The 20,537-nt window shown below is 33.2% G+C and overlaps 1 protein-coding gene across 4 annotated transcripts in view; it reads left to right on the top strand.

Moving 5' to 3' along the window:
• CDIN1 (CDAN1 interacting nuclease 1) overlaps positions 1-20,537 on the top strand; it is a 120,626-nt gene that overhangs the window by 46,877 nt on the left and 53,212 nt on the right. For 3 of the 4 annotated variants that reach the window (XM_079309060.1, XM_079309061.1, XM_079309062.1), the window contains 5 exons: positions 2,115-2,194; positions 2,548-2,597; positions 5,145-5,212; positions 10,256-10,321; positions 12,598-12,703. In XM_079309060.1, the coding sequence (XP_079165186.1) occupies positions 2,115-2,194; positions 2,548-2,597; positions 5,145-5,212; positions 10,256-10,321; positions 12,598-12,703 (370 nt within the window). Of the gene's footprint in view, positions 1-1,643; positions 1,695-2,114; positions 2,195-2,547; positions 2,598-5,144; positions 5,213-10,255; positions 10,322-12,597; positions 12,704-20,537 lie in introns of those variants that run through there. The other variant, XM_079309063.1, reaches the window with a different exon arrangement.

Genomic DNA, 20,537 nt, shown 5'->3' with positions numbered 1-20,537 from the left:
GTGAATTTTTTTCCATTTTGCAGGACATTACATAAGCAGGTAATGTTTATATAAGGAAAAAAGATTATATATTCAAAGCTAGTATAGTAATCAGTTCTGTTTGATGCTTTTTGTGTTAGAAGCATAGTTTAACAACTTGTAGAACCAATGTGGCATCAGCCTAATATAAAATTCGGTATGTGAATTCATTATTACTCTGATAGAGGTAAAGAATAGAGTATCTGGTAATCAGAATTGAGAAACTGAAGTTGACAGTCTCAGAAATAGAGGAAATTTATTTTGCACCTGTAGCTCATTACTCAAAATAGTGTCCAGTTAAACATTTTTCAAATGCAAATCTGTGGTGTTTTTCTGGAGTTTGATTAGTCATAAAAACACTTAATTTTTCATAATCAAATCATAATGTCTAGATCAGTAGCCCTTCAAACCAGTGAATTCTCTGTTACACTCTTCATTATTTTGCCATTCTGTCAACATTTCTATTGGTAAACTGTTACTTGTATATTATTCCTACCAAGTGAAAAATGGTTATTGTTTTAATTTTTAGTGTTAGTAATGTGAATATGCACACCACCTTTTGTTTCACTTTTTCAAAGCTTTTATGCTAAAAGATAAGATAAAATTCCTATTATTTCTAGTATTAAGTTATAAACATAACATTTATTTCATATGAGAATAGTAAAATATATAGATGTGATGTTGCATGTTTCTTCTGGATGTGTTTTAGCTTAGTGGAAATGAATAATTGTCTTTAAAAATATTTGCACAAACTTTTGCTCCTGCCTGTGATGATAGCTCTTTGTAGCTCTTGCAAAGCCTTTAAATTCATTCAGGGTCTTATATTTCTTTGCCTCATGTGGTATAGTTTTCTAAATAAATTATTTTCTTACAAATGCTATGTTCACCTGAATGTGGTGCTTTTCAGAAGTAACTTTGGGAGTAGATTATAATGGCAGTCTCCTTTACTTTCAGCTTACACTTCTATTACTACAGCAGCATTACTAACTATATGGCAGATCCTTCGTGTCATAGGCACCATCAGTCCTTTTCAGTGTCACCTGAGTCTTTTTATTCAGTTACTGAAGAACGTGACAAATCTTTGGCTCTGAGTTGGGGCAAAACAGATAAAGAACAGGAAAAGAACAGTTTTTAATTTTGTTTACAGGATTGAAGCACAAACAGAGTAAGGGAATTATTCTGAAGTCACAAAGGAAATCTTTGGCAAAGTGGGGAACCTTGCTAGTTGCAAACCTGATCTACACTTAAGGATTCAATGATGTAAATACACCAGCAGCTGAATTCCATCAAAGGTTGTTCCCAGGACAGAGGCAGCATGTGCAGTGTTAACTTTTCTCTGAGAAATTTTATAATTAAATATATGCCGTTTTTAGAAGCTATTTTTCTAGAATAAGATTTTTCCACTACTAGTAATTAACTGGTATTTGCAACTAACCAGACTAAGCACATGGAGAGAAAGCAATGCTAAGGATTGCAAAGCCTATATTTGAAAATAAACTAAAGTTATCTCCTGTTTTATGTTACATTTCCATTCTAGTATCAATATTAGTGAGTAAAAAAAATGATAGGTGTTAAAATTAACTTATTTCTTTTTACTTACATTTGAACATTTCAAAAAAGCAGAGAAAGCCTCTTGCCAGCTCTTAAATGCACTCAGAAAAATGTGTCAACACTGCGTAAGTAAATACTTGAATTTGAAAACTAATGAATTGGAATCGTGAAGTCCTTTAAAAGGTTTTTAAATGTTGTTTTGAATTTTTACATATTTTTTTCTTAAACTTCCAGTAGGATATGAAGATTATTTTGAATTACACTTCCTATATACTAATCAGTTTTCTTGGAGTCTGTATGTATCTAAAGCACAAACTGTCCAGTGGAACTAAGTAGGGGCCTGCTTTCACCTTGGGCTGATAAAATCCGTTAGTGTTTCAAGACTTTAGAGTTAAATGTATCAGAATGGGTAAGTAGTAATGAACTTGTAATTTTATATTTGGTGGATGGATAATTTTCAAAATTATTAATTTTTTTTTTAATTATTAATGAAGTGTAACTAAACTAACATGGTTTTTGTATGTTCTTTATTTACATTTCTCTAGCCTCCAAAACTCTTATAAGTAGCATGCTACGGGACCCTTCTCAGATTCCAGATGGAGTGCTAGCAAATCAAGTCTATCAGGTATTAATCACACTTGTTTTGTTTGGTTTGGGGTTTTTTCCTGTGGCAATTCTGTTATCTGCCTAGAAGAGTAAAAGATTTTAAACCTCATTTAATTACTGTCATCATAAACTATCAGTGAGGTCAGAGTGCACTATAAATGGCAGTGCAATATTTGTGAGGGGAGCATTTCGCTTTTTAATAGCTTGCTTTTATAGTGAATAAAAGCATGCAGTTTTTGTTTTCTGTGATTAAATCTGAACAGCATCTGATAGCCTTTTTGAGGAAAAGTAATTACTGTTTTTAAGATACTCTCTAAGTATAATGGTTCTGTAGTTTCCCATCAGTATACTACTTCTCTTATTTGTCTGCAGTGTACTGTGAATGACTGTTGTTATGGACCACTGGTGGACTGCATCAAACAGTATCCTTTCCCATAAAATTTTAGGTGCACAATTGATGAGCTTAGTCTGTGTGGAAGAGATGTGTCTAGCTTTAACCTGACATAAAGTTCTGCTTCACAAAACACGTTTCATACTCCTCTTTTACATTCAGTCAGCTAGAGGGTCACTGCTTTCTCTTAACTAACAAAAATCAGGTGGACCATGGGAAGATGTCAGTTTGCTGGTTACACATTCATATGCCTGATTGAATCTCTTTGGTTTTAATTAGTTGAAATGCGTATCTGTTTTTTTCTTAAGATGAAGTGACCATGTTTTGAGTGGTGGAGTTGGACTAGATGATCTGTGGAGGTACCTTCAAATCTCAGCTCTTCTATTATTAAATTAATAAGTTTCATAGATAGTGTTCAACATTATGGCTTTGCTTTGTTATGAATATGAGTTTTATCTGAAATTTTTTCAAGTGCAGTTCAAGTGTGATTGACTGATTGATATTTTTAAACTCCTATCTGACATTCCAGTGCAGTTCTTTTATTTTCTTTTCTTCATGAAGGAGGTTATACTAGCTGTAGTTAAAAACCGCTATATATATATCCTGATTTTTCATTGTTTGGTGGGGGGTTTTTTTTAGTGTTGAAATAGTTAGTTAGAGAGCCATACACTGTGTGCACTGAGGGAACTCCACTTGGCACTGAGTGTTCCAGACAAAGATTAGAATTTGGTAGGAATGATCACTAAGAACCCAAATCTATTTAATAAAGTCCTGCAGGAGCAGCTCTTCTGTTTCAGTCTGCAGTCAAACAAAAATTTTCAAAATCATGGCCTGCTATCACTGAACAGGCTGGTAAGTCACTTCCCTCTGAAGTCCTAGAGAATCCTTGCATGAATCTCTGCATGCAGTTTGGGGGAAGGTCTTAGTTTCACTGTACCAGGTGCAGGATAGGAAAGCTACAGTGATGTTTAGTTATGCATGAAAAACAGTACTTCTTGTAGTTGTGATGCATGTGATTGTCACTCCTTAAGAATATTTTCTTTCCACTAGAAACATTTGTGTCTACCACAGCCTCAGCCTTACCCTCATTAACTTTTACAGCAGCAGGATAGTGTTGTAATTATATTTTATTTCGTGCTTTTAATTGTAATTTTAAATATTCATTGAGATTATTTTCATGATTAAACAAAGTGGATTAACCTAGTAAGCCACACATTTTAAATAGTTGTTGATCACTAGTTTTCCTATCTAGAATTTTAAGATTAATATTTTTGGGATGAACAATATGGCTGTAGTCTTATGAGAGTGCCATGTTTAAATGGAATAAAAGACATGTATGTAGAATTATGAACCATTTTTAAGACTTATTTGCTTGCAGTCTACAAAAGACTTTTATATCCTCTTCAGATACTGGCTCAAAAAGTTGTTGAATATGGAGTGGCATCATTGAGAGTAATGAGGAGTTTTTCAATTTCATTTTGGTAAAAATGAAAAAAAGTTTAATACTAAACTGTGCGAGTGCATTACTGCAAGTATGTTGCTGAATTAAATGTTAATTTTGAGGTGCATAAAATAGTTAAAAATCAATTTGAAGTTAAGGTTTTAAAAGCATAATGTCTTCTGAAGGATTGCATATTGATTTTAAATATAACTATCTAATTGTATATGCATGGACCAAAGTATGAAGTCAACCTCTTTGTAAATGCCAGGAGGCTATTTTTCAGTAATAGTTCAGAAGCTTACGGGAAACAAGGCTGCTAGATTGCATGAGTAGAAAATGGCTTGTGAGGTTATTTACAAGTTTTGCCCCATGGTCATTGCCAGACATCAATAACAGGTATTATTATAGACTAAGTGTTTTTGCTTATGATGCATTGTAAATTCTGTTTGCAGTATTTTTCTTACCTTTTTGCCATTCTTCGCTTGTCCCTTTTGCTCTGAAATTGCAATTACAGTTTAACATAATGCATAATTCCAATTCATATAAGCTGTACGTACATATATTCATATACATAGGAAATTATTCCATATAATTTTTTTTGTTTCTCAGTATGAAATTTTCATATAAGTTATTAACTGTAATGGTAAGGTGATCTGTAGTTTAAGAAGTTACTTTAAACAGAATTTGGAGTTTACTGCTTTTAACATAAGATCTTTTATCATACTGTTCCATAGGATTCTCCTTAAAAGCCTCCTATATAGAACTGTTGACCTCCAGAAGGATGCATTAAAAATATTTAATATGGTGACATTTTTACATATTGCATAGAATGACACATTGGATCAACAGGCTGTCTGTGAAGTGAAAAAGGCTTCACTATAAACTTCCCTGACATTAGTTCATACTTCTGAAAAATCAATTAAAAGTATGGTTTTTTTGCAGTAAGATATTTCAGCTGGATGGATGCTTCTAAAAATTCCTATAAGATTTCCAAAACTTAGAGTTAAAATCATCGACCACTTCTGAAATGTAGATGAAGGCAAATAAATTTAAGTTTTGTTTATTCTACCTATGATGTTTTTATGAAGTTACTTCTTTTCCAAAGTAATCTTTCATTTCTTAACCAAAAGCTATCAGCGCTGTTGGGCATGAGCATGAAGTCTTGCTGCGAGAAATGCTTTTGGAAAAAAATCTCTCTTTCATTGGTAAGAATTTGTAGTAGATGCTAGCCAGTGAATTCTTAACTTCAGAGATGTTGGTAACTGTTTACCTAGGACAAAATTCAGCCCAAATGCTCCCTATATTAAGTAGTAAAGGAAGAGTAAAATATGATTGATGCTATATATGTTATCTTTTATTGATTTAGAACTGAGCAGGAACTCAGTTACCTAATACCCTATATATAGAGCACATGCACAGGCTTGCAATTAATATTTTATAGAATAAGTAGCTGAAAAAAATGCTTTAATATCTGCTGCTGTATTACTTTTGGTGTCATGAGATATTAGCTATAATCCAGGCCTTATGAGATTTAGGAAGAAGCATATGAAATATTAGCTTCAGAATGCTTTATGTATTAAAGAAGGGCTAGAAGACTCACTCATTTACCTTGCTGTGCAGCTTCTGCTGAATTTTTTGCCCTCTGCTTCCCAATCAATGCAATTACTCTTTTTTTACACTCCCTATTTTTAAAGTTATTTTAAGAATTAATTAGTTAGGAAGTTACTTTCGTTTTTTAAATTCATTTTTTCATATTCATATTTCATTTTTCATTTTTTCTTTTTTTTAGCCTGCAGTGTGTTTCTTATTTACATGAGTGCCATTAAAAAAAAGATTAATGTTTAAAGTATGCATTCTCTAAATGTGGTAGTAAACAATGACTTAAACAATGACTTCTTAAATCTTTGATTCCTTATGTGATGAGATGACAGTGAAGTGAAATGCCCTTTCTTCTGTTAATGGTTGAGCATTGTACTAAAGTTGTGTGAATGGGGTTCACACATTTTTCTGGGTTTACCTGGAGCTGTGATCTCTCCTGAAGCTATGTCTGGTTAAGATTTTGGAAACTTTAAACAAATTTAAGAGATTAGAAAGTTACTAAGCTTTTTAAGTGATTTATCCATTTGATTAAGGAACAGAATAAGTACACTCTTTTATTTTGGAGAAAAGTGGAAAAAGGACAGGATTAAATATTACATACAAGCTTGGATACGACACTGTAAAACTGTTAGAGCATAGATACAGGGGATAGGCTTAAGATGTCATTCCAGAGATTATGGTAAGTTAAAATACCAAACAGTTTTGGGAACAATAAGTATAAAACAAACTGCCAGAAGAGGTTGTGGAATCACCTTCAATGAAAAATTGAAGGCTAGATTTGTCATTCACCTATCAAAGCTGGTAATGAAATCAATTCTGTTGTGATACAAGAAAACTAAGAATCACTAAGGGATCCTCAACAAAACAGTTACAATTTTATTTGGCTTGTGTAAACTTAAACAGTATAAAAATCACATTTAAATTTTAGTGTTTTATGACTTTTAATAAGCATCAGTTTTGTCTTTAGAAACTGGCTCCAAGAAATTTGTGCTATCAAACTGAAATGTCTAGAATGGATTAATTTGTTAGAATGTGAAGATAGAAATAAGAGAGCTTAATTTGTTGTTCAGATTTTACGTATAGTGAAGTATTGTTTAGTCATGATCTAATGTATGTGAAGATTTCTATTTATTTTGTCAGTGATCCCATATGTATTTCAGATTCTAGATATGTTTGGGGTTTGGAGTATTCTTAAAAAAAACTTTCTCTAAGTATCTTCAAGATGAACCTTACCAAGTCCCTTGCAATGCAGCTTTTCCATTCTGAAAAACTAGTTCCAAAACTGCTTGAAGAAAACACCAGAAGAACAGAAGAGATGCCAGTATTTCCTATAGGTCCTCAAATTCAGGCCTTGTTGCATAATCATTCCTCCTTTGTTGTTCTTCATTCCTGTTTTGAAAACAGCTTATGATTTACATGGCTTATAGCTTGTAATTCCATTACTTTTTAACACATTTTGAAGAAACAGAAATTTTGCAGTTCCCATAGTGTGCTATTCAGATATACTGTTCTTCAAGAATAGTCAGAGGGTTTGTATCAAATGTGTTCACCTGAGCACAACAGAGTGTCTAGCATAGGAGAGGAAAGTACAGTCAAAGGATGCAGTGAATATGAAGTGCCTCAGTATAATTTTAGAGCATGAAGCAGCTATTCAGGTTCTGGACAGAATTTGTCTGTAGAGCAGTTGGCTTTCAAAGCCTACAGATCAGCACCTTCAGATTCACCCTGGAATTGACTGGTAACCTATACACACTACTGGGGGTTACATATTATTTATCCACTGTTCATGAGAACATGTCCTCTTCAGAAAAAGCACAGATCTCAAGTCTTTAATCTGAGATCAAAGTGATCAGTAGAAGCATTTTATCAAAATGGGCTCACAGCTTCACGTTATACTGAAATGCCAGGAGTTTCTAGGTTCAAAAAAGGATTTTTTTTTCTTTGCCATTAATATGTTAGGAAAGCTTTTAGATATATGGGGAGGTACTGAGCTTTATCCTTCTTTGGTTCCCACCAGTGGATATAAATCATGAAATCTGATCAGTGTTTTCTGCTGCAATCTTAAATTTGCAGTTGCAGCTCATTCATGCACCAGCAGAATAGGGCTAGTATAAGAACAATGATGTGTTAAATGGTTCTGATTGAGTGTGACATTATGGTAAAGATGAAGCTGCAGTTTTGTTGAAAATCTAAATTAATGGGGTATCTGTTGGCAAACTACTTATTAGGGCTGTTTCCACATAATTTCCAAACCTGAGGATTTATAAATGTAACTGTCAAAACTGCTGTGGGCTGACTTTCAAGCAGTTACTGAATTATTTTCTTAATCCATGCGGGGGTTTAAAGATCTTTTGAGGTACAGAATGTTGCCTCTGTAGTTTCTGGACCAATGTGAAACATACTTGAAAAGCTAGAACTTCTTTTTAATGGTGTTGTGGTTTAAAACAAGAATTTTATGGTGATTATGAGGAGTTTTGGTAATTATTTATTCCCCAGAGTTATAAAGCTCCAAAACACTTGCAGAAATAATAATGCAAAGTTCTCTTTCTGCACATGATAAATACATCAATAACAAACATGGTTTTTAATGTTTTCCAATGTTAATCACAGTACAGAATGCTAGGAGAAACCACATGAAGAAGTTCAGAACCACATTTAAAACAAAAAGCATGTTCTTTTTCAAGACATGAATTAGTATTGAAAGATTTTAAGAGTAATCAGACACCCTTGATAAAAGAATCTCTTGCAGAATATTAAAAGTAATGCCGATGTAGATTCCAGTTCAGAGACCTGCCACGTTGACCCTATTGAAACATGTGTTTACATCTGTTTTGGTTTTTTTAAGGTGCATTCCCTTATTTTGTGATACTAGCATTTGTTAGATGTGAAAGAAAAGACTGACCTTTCCATTGCTATTGCTCTTAAATGAACACAATTTCAGCTGAGACTGTCTATCCTAGATTGTTTTAAAGAATGAAGAGCAGGTTGCAGTTAACTAGATTTGGATAAAATTGTTTTGTTGGTTTTTTAAATAAGGATTAAAATATTACATAATTCATAGATAGACCATAATTCATTTTTATGTTATGGCATAAAACTTTTCATTCAGAGGTTCTGTTAAATTAGAGCATTCTCGATTTTAAAGTCATTTATCTGTATACATGACAATCTAAATTTCAAAAAATAGTCAAAACCCAATTCTATCTCCAAATTCTATAAATGTTTTTTATTACTTTATAATGTGATATAATGAAGTGTCACATTGCAGACACTTCTATTTACAGTGTAGGCTGTTTATAGTAAAGAAATGCTCTAAAAATCTAAAAAAATATATAGTACCACTCAAAAAGAATAAACAGCTTTTGCTGTTTGCACTGACATGAATGTTCTGCTTTCCAAATTTACTTCTGTCCCACTTTCAGAATTAGTTCACTACAGAAAATACTTCAGACATATATTCTTCAATTAAAAACAGTGGGAGAATTTGATTTTGACAATTTTACAATATTTTGGTTTCTAAGTTAGTACATTTTTCTTGTAATTAAAATGTTACTTGGACTCAAACTGCTGACCTTTCAGGATTTGCACAAAGTATTCAAAAACTGAGTTCTGAACATTGGCCATGAAACTACTGTCCTAACCTGATAAATGGATTGGAAATAAGCTACCCAACAGTGAGAATGGACCATTAATTTTAATCAAAGGTGATGTAGAAAGGCGAATGGGATGCATGACAATGTCAACAGCCCAGTAGGTGTTAAGGGGCTACACAGCCTTACTTGTTACTAGGTAGTGCCATTAGTTGAGCTTGGGTGAAGACAGAAAGCTATGCCTGGAATTGAATGACCAGGTCACTCCAAATTCTAATGGAGAAATGGTGTTTCAGAAATACCAATGTGATGGTATCAGAAATCAAGGACAATAGTTTAAAAATATTAAGGGCTGGCGTGGGCTTTTTTCCTTTCTTTTTTTTTTTTTTCTTTTTTTTTTTGAAGGGAGCATCTTTTGCCTTTTGTCTTGTTCACTCATTATTTTTTCTTGACTTATTCTGCTCTAATATTTGTAAGCAATAAAGTTGTAGATGTAATGTTAGCAGAATGTCTAAATCTTTTTATGTTTGCAAATTGGATGAATTCTACAGAATCCAGAATGCAAGAGAAACAAAAATTATTACTCTTCTTTACTTTAATAAATTTCTGGGAGAGAAGGATTTTCTTGCTCTTTTTTTTAACAACTTTATGCTAGCATTAAAAATAAAACCATGGCAGCAGCAACAGTATATCTACATTTGTGGTGTTGGTAGGATTAATCTTAACACATCTGACGGAGGAGAGACTCTTCTTTCAATCAGTGAATATACCTCTTTATTTTGAATATTTGGAGGTTATAAAATACTGTATGACAGCTTGAATTAATGATGTTTATAATGAAGACATAAAAATGCAGGGATGACAAAGAAGCATTTTTATATCCATGCTTCAGGTTTTCTACAAAGGTTCATTTAATCTGACACAGCATTGCATGCATAAGAAAGATATGTATGACTGCATTAGTAATTCTTGCACTCTTATTTAGAATAAAATTAATTATGCTGCTGTCTACTTAATGGAATAGTTTTATAAACAGTAGTTCTTATTTTCTGTGTACAGCTGAAGATCAGCTTCGTGCAAAGGGTTATGACAAAACACCAGACTTTATTTTAGAAGTGCCAGTAGGTAAGTCTTTTGAAGGAATTTTATTATTTTGTGTAGAAGTGCTCATGCTAAAATATTATGGCTTAAGTGAAGCATATTCTAGGATACTGCAAATAAAGCCCTTCAGGAGTTACCCAATAATTTTTAAAACTTCTAGTTTGAGTCAAAGAGATTTGATCCTAGTGTTACCCAATGTTTCTTCTTTAGTCTTTGCATATTTGTATCTCATTATGAAAAAAAAAAGGAAAAAAAGTCTCCAGATCCATGGTCCCTCTAATGTATTCTACCCACTGCCCTTCTGAACTAAACTCTGAAGTAGTTATAATTGTCTTTTGCTTCTAGACCAAATCAGTTCAAAGTAGTCTTAAGAGTATTACATTGCACCTGTAGGTCATTGCATGGAGGTTTGTCATTATTCTTTTGCCATCACTTTGCATCCAAATACAATTCTTCAGTTCTTTACTGTTTTTTAAAAGCCTGAATAGCAAGAAAGGATAAGGAAAAAAGTATAAAAGTAATTTTAAAGTTCATCCACCTTTTCTGGTCTTGAGGCCATGTGACAGCTCTTGAATATCAGCAAGGAGGGAGAATCCACAATATTTCTATGTAACGTGCCTATGCTCAGGCACCCTCACAGTGCAAATGTGGTTGCTGGTGTTCAGGTGGAAACTCCTGTGTTTAAGTCGGTGCCCATTGCCTCTGTCCTGTTACTGGACACTACTGAGAAGAGACTGCCTCCCTTTTTACCTGCTCTTCAGAAAGTTATATATATTGGTAAGATTGCCCAATAATGTGGACCATAATAAACACAGTACATATTTGGTGTTAAGGTATCCACTTTTATATTAGAAGCATGAGATGATATCCCATCTATTCAGGAGCCTGATCAAAAGGAAACTAGAAAAGCAACTCTTTTTTTAAATTTTAATCAGGAGACACCCAAAAGAATTCTTTTTGCCATATCAACCTATTAGAAAGAAAGTTTAAAATAGTTTAATTTGTTTCATATATTTGTCTCAAATTCAAATAATAATAATGCATTGCTACTTTCAAATTATTATAATCACTTGAGACTTACAAGAAATAATATTCTACCTGTTGTCTGATCTGAACTCAGGTATAGCAGTCCTTGGAGTTTTTATCCATGACTGAGTACATACCTAGGAAAGGCAAATGTTTCTTAGAAATAGCTTCTGAGCTGATGATGCCTCAGCTGTTACATCTCCTGGGGTCTAAAGGTGTTGGGGAAGGATGTAGTAGTAGAGGCCTACAGAAGTTAACTGGGTTTTACTGAAAGCAGGGCAGTAGTGGCACATAGAGCTTAGTGTGGTGACTTCATGAGTTGTTTTCCCAGATTTGCTGAGTAATTTTGCAGTCTGTGGTCAGTCATTTGCTGCTATAGCCTCTCATAATCTTTCTGTATAGTGCTTCTGGGTTTGCACGTTGTCTGAAAACCTCATTCCAAGTCAAATTTAGGCTAAGGCACCGCAGTTGTGGATATTGTAGGTAACTCAAAGGCAACATTTTTAAAGATCTTAACATTGATACCAAAGACCTTTTTGGATAAAGAATGGTCTCTTACAGTGATGCTCATGATTTCTTCTGCAAAATTACATTGTCAACTTCAGAGAGGACATTCCTTTGTCAAAAAAATGATGATTTTATTAATATTAGTAGTTTACTCCTGCAAGAAATTGGAAAGACATGAATCAAAACAAATAACAAAACATAGAAAGAAACAGAAATTCAAAATCACATTTTTTCACATAATCCTTGTTCCTAAATTCTTTCTGATGAAGCATTACTGGTTTTACAAAAGAAAAGAAGCAAACTCATGTCCAAGATAAATTTCCTTCCCTTTCTTATACCTTCCATTCTGGAATTGAGACAAGTATTTGTCATTAGCAGCTTAGCTAACTTTTTTATCATGCAGCAGAAGTTTCTGATTTCTTACCTGACAATTACCTTCCAGCAAAGTAAGGGTAGTAGAATAATACAAGTGCTTTTTAGTCTAATCTCTTTTTCTTTACATCCTGTTTGTATTAAAATAAATGCAGATATGTGGAGCTGGGTGCAATTACTCTGAAATTCATGTGATTATCTGTTAAAAGTATTTTCTGGTATTTTTTAAAGGCCCTATGTGCATATTTGAAAGATAATTTTTAAAAACCTGTAACTCGGTTGCAAGCATGAATTATGTGGTAGATTGTGCAGTAAATAGAATGTTCCCTAATACAATCTTACAGGCTGTTGAGTGTGATTTTCAAAGTTCAGTTTAATTTCTGCTGTCATCCTAGCTGTAGAAGGACACATAATTCACTGGATTGAAAGCAAAGCCTCATTTGGTGATGAAAGTAGCCACCAGGCCTACTTGCAGGACCAGTTTTGGAGCTACTGGAACAGGTACATTTCTATTATTTTTCCTTATAGATAAATAGGACTTAATTTAAAAAAAAAAAAAAGTTATTGGATAAAACATTACTGACTCTACGTGTTACTAATCTGTCATTTTGGATGTCATTAAATAGCATTTTACGTTGTTGTGCTAAAATATTTATGAAAAATTGAGACCTTAATTGTTGATGTGTAGCACATATATATGGTGATTTTACAGTGATGCTAGATGACAGAATAATTTATTTTGGAGCAGAAGTTATATGTCAATTTTTTTAGTACCTGATTTAAAATATTTAGAAGATTTAGCTATAACATTTTGGAATACAAGCAAGGTGACAAATTTGTTAAAAAGTTTTCACAGTCTAACCAGGTGGGGTTTGTGTAGAAAGGATGTTATTGCTCATTGTCAGTATAAGCAGGACAGTACTGTTTCACAGTGTTTTTTTAAATAAAGTATTTCTTTTTTATATTATTTACATTTGAAGCAATTATTACAATTGTGTTCAAGTTGAAAAAGTAGTAAATAATTGCAGGATGAGGGAAAAAAGTTGTGCTAGACAGAATTTTGTGGCATGTTGGTGGTATTGGTGGAAAAGTATTTTAAATATGGTCAAAATACTTCTGTTTTATTGTTCTGAAAGTCATTATTGTGTGTATTTATAAATCTTTCCATGGTACTAGACACCTCCTCACTGGAAGATTTTTTTTCCGAAAAAAAAGTCCTTAACACAATGCTTCATCTTCAATTCCATTTTTCAATGTATTAGAATCCTGAGCACAATAGTGAGGCAAATTAAAGTTTAAAAACCAGATTTTTTTAAATCATACATTTAGAAGTCTTCTCAGTGTCCACAAGAGGCCATCAGAGGGGTAGTGGAGAACATGGCACAAGTGCAGCTAAAAGGGGAAATGTGCCAATATCACAGTCTAGTCTGATGACAGTATTTCAGCTGAATGTGAAAATAACTAGCATTACCTTTGGAAATACCTTACAAGCAGGTTCAAAAGAAAGCAGCAGAGGAAGGGAAACAAAATCTTGATAATAACATCATCAAAGTGTGGAATTATGTTCTGAAGCAACATTCTTGATTGATACAAAAAGGACCTGCGCTTATTTGACAATCCCATAAAGCAGAGAATTGGAAAACTTGAATCAAGGTAATGGGAAACTTGGAAGGCTGTCAATTGTTGGATGAAGATATTATACTCTAGAAGAGTTGTAGAAAATAAATTGTGAAATACTGAATATAAATCTTAGAAGGAAATTTGAGTATATACAATATCTAGGCAAATGGTGAGAATGGCGGGAAAGATTGTGATGCAAACGGTGCTGAACTGCACATCAGTAAAGGAAATGGAGCAGCTGAGGCTGGGAGAAGACCATTAGATGTACTGGAAGACTTTGTGAGTGTGAAGGGTGTGTTTGAAGGCATCCTTTATGATATCAGAGAAGAATACCTCCAAGAAGTGAATTTTAAAGAGATAACTTGAGTGTGAAGATACTAAGTTGAGATGTGGTGTAACTTGCATTGACAGGTAGAATGAAGACACTGATCCAGTTGTTTATAATCAAATTGCCATTGTAGTTTCTGTCTTTTTTTTTTTTTCTCTGTGAAGTGTCTATCCACATTTTAGTGTAAACCATGTGAGAATAGTGTGTACCATTTGCATCTGACATTTCCAAAGGAAACTTCTATTATGCTTTTATCAAGAAACCAAGTAGTTGCTAATTTTGTTTTAATTTTAACATGTACCAATTAATAATTCATCTTCAAAAATGGAATAACATGTCTTACTGAGCTATTAGTCAAGTATCTTTAATGTTGCAAAAGCTAGACTAGAATGATATGTGGATCAATAAAACATTTTGGAAGTAGTTTTGAGATTTTTCCAAGTCTGCTGTTATAGCTGTTCGTATTGGAAACAACTACAAAAATGGTTGATTCTTAAATATAGTGAATTTACATTCATACAAAGGAAACTGGAACTCTCCATAGTAAAATTTGTTACACCCTAAATCCAAAATCTGGCTTAATTATGGAAATTAGGCAGTTTTCTGTGGTTTCTTTTTAAAGAATAAATCCTGTTAGTTTTAATTTTGGTACTGCTTGGCCAAGCTGACAGAGCCACATCTTCTGAAACAAGTTCTGAATTACTGTAGTTTCTAATATAATGACAGTTGTGTTAATGAACACATGTTGATGGATTAGGTTGCATGTAGGTTAGACAGTTAACTTTCATTGGTCTCTGGAACTGTTTATATGAGAATACACAGGTGTAGCTGCACAAACTGTGAACCAATTTTGTATTATTTAATCAGTCTATGCAGAGGTCTCTCAAGAGGGAACCAGATTCTCAGTTAGTTCACCACACCTTTCTGTATCCCTTCCACTTGAAAGAGAAATTATTTGGAGAACAAGCATGAGTTCACAATAGAGATGATGTGACACTCAAGCAATAGTTTAGTTTTTTAAACCTGACCCATTGGTTGAACTTAAAGCAGAAATGAAATTCAAGAGAAAATCTATATCACCTGTTAGATGTGGATAGAAACACAAGTCTAGATACTTTGAAAGGAATGAAAGTGAGAGGTTTTTTAAGCTTTTTTATTGCTTATCTAAAAATTGGGAGTCAAACTGGAAAAGTTTCTGTGTTCTTTTCTCACATGTCACAGATATAAGATGAATTCTATTCAGAATCTGACTGCAAGCTTTGAACATTGTTTGCTGTTATGTGTGTATTTCATTAAATCCTGTACTTTGTGCTAACTAAATCTGTGAGTGTCTTAAATTGGTCTGAACTGACAGGAAAGAAATGGCACTTTCTCATTTAACAGAACAGCTCCCTAGATGCAGTCAACCATGTCTGTTCACCTCAGTGCAGAAGAACACCTTTTTATTACTCTGAGTTCTGCAGGGACAGCTTAGCGAGGTTTTTTATGGCTCATACATCAATGGTATTGTTAAGCAATTTTCAATTGCAGTGGTGCACTGCAACCTCATCTTCAAATTAAGCTTCACATTAAAAATGTACAAAGTGTACCTTGTCAGTGGATTTGGTCAGTTATAATTTAAGATGTTTTTTAGATATTGAGATTTTTCAATAATAAAGAAATAGGAAAAGGCAAGTTTGGTCTTGCATATTCCTAGACTGATTTTGCAGAGTTATGTTTTAGGAAAAAAAGCTATTTTATATGCTGGCAAAACTTTAGTATAAAGTGATTGATAGACTTCCCTCAGTATGTTTGTTCCTCCAGAGCAATGGCATCCACTGAGCAGGCTGTAGCTTGCACTGCCACTGAGTAAATGCAAAAACTCCATGGACAAAATATAGTTGCTTTGTGCACAAGTACTAGATACCACATTTTTCATTTTTCACTGGTCTACATTAGTGTATTTGTTGTAACTATAAGAATAAAAGCTATTGAATAGTTAGTGTGACCAAAGGTAACACTTCGAAAGCATGAACAGCAAATTTTGCAGATTGCACTTTAAAATGGGGTCTATGAACATGTTTTAAATTATTTTATGGTTTAGATGAATGTTGCTGTTTCTTTTTCTTTCGTCCATAATGTATGATTTTGTAATTTTTTTTAACTGAAATTAAAAATTGGAGTCCTAGCTGTAAAAGTCTGTTAGAGTTGACAGGCATGACTACTGTTTTCTAAGGATATACAGATCAGCAACACATGGTTCAAACAGCAATTAGTGGGTGCACTATCAGTGACTTGCTGTAAGATATGAATTCAAATACAGCAATTTACATTTTTCTGTCTTCTTCAAGCATGGCTAAGGCATATGTACAGTCTAGAATGTAATTTCTAGAGAGTCTCAGGAGATAGCTTGACGTCATTATTAGCTAAAGAGACTTCACTCTATGTGAGGAAAACCATAGGAAAATGTCATTTTTGACATTTATTAAACTAAAGGCAATTTCACAAAGTGAAAAGGAAACATTTCATCTTCTCTTTGAATAAAAAAGATAAGTCATCTCTGTACTAAATTCCTCCCATCATTTGTTTGTGTTCTAAATGTTTAGTCCTGAGCATCTGCTTTTTTGAAACAATAAATAAAAGCAAGTTTTCCATATGTATGTATGTAATCACACTTTTTGGAAGCCTAAATTCATGATTCGGTGTGGTGTTAATTAGTACATTGTACTTGATCGTGAGACTTCAGTTCATAACTATAAGTCATAGTAAAATTATTAAATTATCATAGTTAATAAAAGGGTATTTAATTCAGATAAGTGCAAATGCCAAGGATTGTATTTCACAACACAAACACAGATAATGTGTTCCTAGGTTTTTTGAGCAAAGTGTTGTATTCAAATTCATTTGCAGATGACAGTAAGCATGATTTCTATGTGAGCAAAGTCTGAATCAGGAGGCATTACAGGCATTTTTTGCTGTTCATCTCTTTAAATTGGTTTAACAGGTTACTGTGAAGACTGTTGAAGTAATAATTGTTGTCTGACTGTAGGTGGTAGGGGAAAAGGGAGATCTGTTATGGATGTCTGTACTCTTAACCAGCTCAGTATTCCTCAGTTGCAGATGGTTTAAAAAATGTTTTGGTGAGTTGAAAACCATTGTAATGACTTGGAAGAAATCTTGAGAGTTACATTTGTCAAGTGGCTAGGAAAACTGTTCATGCATACCCAGTATCCAAAGCAGCTGAAACATAAAGAACTGAAAGGTCATTCTTCTTCTTGCTGTATGATGGTTTGTTGACATATTTTGACACACTAGTACAGTGCTGAAAGGTTTTGACCTTACTGCAACACTGAGGGACTTAAGGTTTGTTTAGCTATCTAATGCTTGTAGATTTTCACACATGCTGGGTTTTGCTATGCTCCTTTTTCTATCCCTTCTGGCTCCACTTGAATTACTAAATTAATCTTAATCAAAAATGGATATAGATAGAAGAGAGTTTATAGTGATTTTTACTGTTTAGGACTTTATATAGTAAGTTTCTTCAAAACTAATTAACTTTTTCAAAGTGAATTAGTATTCCAATTTACTAACCTTAGTAGCACTGAGTTAGATATGTTTGTTTATAGATAAGAAGAGAACCAAAAGTAATGAAAAATGCCATTTTCTACTACTTTTCTAGTAGTAGAAAAGTAGTCTGCTTAGTGAAGATGATAAAATTTTGTGTTCCTCTGCAAGGACAGATACAAGTGTACATTCAAACATACATACATACACAAACACATAAAGAGGTGTATCTCTGCACTTCACAAATGTCCTAGATACATTCAGCCTATTTCCAATAGCATTTCATATTAATTATTTTTGTCTTTATTTAATGACACATGAACAGTATAAAAATCAACATGTAGCTTATGAAAAATATACTTTTTTGCTCCAGCTCAAATGGTTGCTAAATGTTTGTAGATTTTGCCTGCCATGCTCTCTTTGACAATGTGATTGAAAAACAGGGCATGAAGACATTTTCACTGAAACCATGGCTTATGCATAGCATAAGTTAATTGTTTTGCTGAGCATTGTAGGTTGTTTAATTTTTTATCAAAACTAATTTTTGTCAAAACAAAGAAAGAACAGACCATATTGTGTATTCCTATTATCCTTTATATTTGAGTGATTGATATTAAGTATATATTTTCATGCATTGTTCTCCTAAGGTATTATATTTCATATAGACATGAAACAGGGATTTTCATTATAATTTAATTATCTTATGTAAGCCTCTTTCACTGCTTGATTGTTACATCCTGAACTTAAAAAATAGTAAATGAAGCAGTATATGTCTTTGTTTACATTATTTTTCCTTTATATTTTTCTATACTGTCTTAAACATATTCTTGTCACAGGCGATTCATGTAGTGTAGATAGAGCATTTTCAGCTTTCTTCCATATTACTGCAAGGCTTCAGCTCCAGTTCTCCTGGTATTTCTCATTCAGATTAGACAAGCATCTAAGTTTATGTACAATAAGAGCTGACAGCATAGATCCTGCTATTCTTGCCAAAGGCCTGGTTGCAGACACTCCACTATGTCAAAGGATGTCAACCCCCCACAGACCTTACCTTTCAGAATTCCTTGTAATTTTTAATTGACATTTACATCTGACATTTTCAATGTATCTTTTATTGTTGGTTTTATATCTACCTACTATTAGTTAAAACCAAACCAAAGCAAAAAGAATGCCTTCCTGTAAGCTATGGTATCATATATTTTTAATTTAACAAGGTCAAGTTTCTGGACTGAAATTCAAGAATGATCAGTTCCCTCTTTCTTTTTGTTACTCTGGAGATGCTAGTCTGATCTATTTCAATCACAATTGAAGAGGGTAGTAGGCATATAAAATGAAATTTAACTCTTAGTACTAATGAACAAAGAATAAGTATATTTTTATTACTCTGCACTGTGTGCAGAAGGGATGCAGAGATTTCAAGGAAATTGTAAGAATACTAATAGGAACTTTTCTTTGATCAGGTATTTGAACATTGAAAGATAAAATATTCCTACCTGTATTCATGCAAGATATGTTAAGAGCTTAATATTGTGAATGAGGTAAAACTGGCAAGTATGTCATTTAGCTATATATTCAGTTGTTGTGTTTCTTTGCCTTCAGGAATCTCAAGTTTTTATTTGGGTTACAATGCTAAAAGCCTAATAAATTGGTTCGAGCATAATTATTATATTAGAAGTTAGAATGAAGGACTACAGTTGATCATAAATGCCACAAAGCAAAAAAAGTGGAAGCTGCATTTTGTCACAAATAATGCTGCTTTTCTTCTAATTAGTTAATTTACATTTTGCAAATTAAGGGCAAGATTCAGACAGAAGATAATCTAGTAGTATATCATAGCTTTACTGACCTATATTTGTATATGCCAAATTTAAGTTAATTAGAAATGTAGATGCTGTTTGTTTTATCTGTCAAAAGGCTCATGTTTGAAAAAAAAATCTAGACACACTTTTCCCCCCAACATTTATCATCTAAATAATAGTCTTGCCAAGATGGCAGCCTCATAATAAACTCTTTTCAGTGGAGTGATGGGTAATGAAGCTTGCTTGTGAAGGCAGCGAAAAATGTTGTCTAGCCAAATGTGTGGATATGATGGCTGGAGAATCAGTGGACTTTCTCAGTCATCAATCTTTTTAGTAGCCTCTTACACATCTGAATATTTTGATAGATGATCTAATAATTGAGTTATCTATCTTTCTAACTATCAGAGTTGCATAAAAATTATTCTCACATGCTATTGAATATTATATATATTGAGCATCCAGTAAATTTTTCAAAAAAGGTCCAAGAGATGGAGGATTTTTTTTTTGTCTTAAGCAGTGTTTAATATATTAAATAATAAATTACTATGTATAGAATACAAAACTATATGTACTAATATAAGGAAAAAATAAATAATATCAATAACTGATTACAGATAAGACTCAGTAAATAAAGCATTTAAAAACATGGGACTGGTGAGGTTAATGCACAATCTAAGAGTAATTTGAAGTACAAAATGAGTAGATTCAGTAGTCCGTGCACAGTTAATGGACAGGAATCACCTTTCCACTCAGTTGCACAAATTCCTCATGCCTAAATCTTGGCTTAGGCAAAAAAAGAAATGCAATGTCCCTATGGTGTACCACGTTTCTGTTCAGCCTCTGTGAGAGCTCTGAGAAAGTTTCTTTTGATTAAAGATGAGACTGAAATGTATATATTGAAACTTCCTACATTGTGTTTGTTCCGAGTGATTGTACAATATGGATTTCTGTTTCCAAAGCACAAGAATCTGCTTCCCTAGAACACTAATCCTGCATTAATGGAGGCACTGAGGATATTTGGATAAGTTGTATTAAGCACATCATC

This window comes from Erithacus rubecula, assembly GCF_903797595.1.
Source record: "Erithacus rubecula genome assembly, chromosome: 6".
Classification (NCBI taxonomy): Eukaryota; Metazoa; Chordata; class Aves; order Passeriformes; family Muscicapidae; genus Erithacus; species Erithacus rubecula.
Note: the sequence above shows the minus strand (reverse complement) of the source record. Positions and strands in the feature narration are given on the sequence as shown.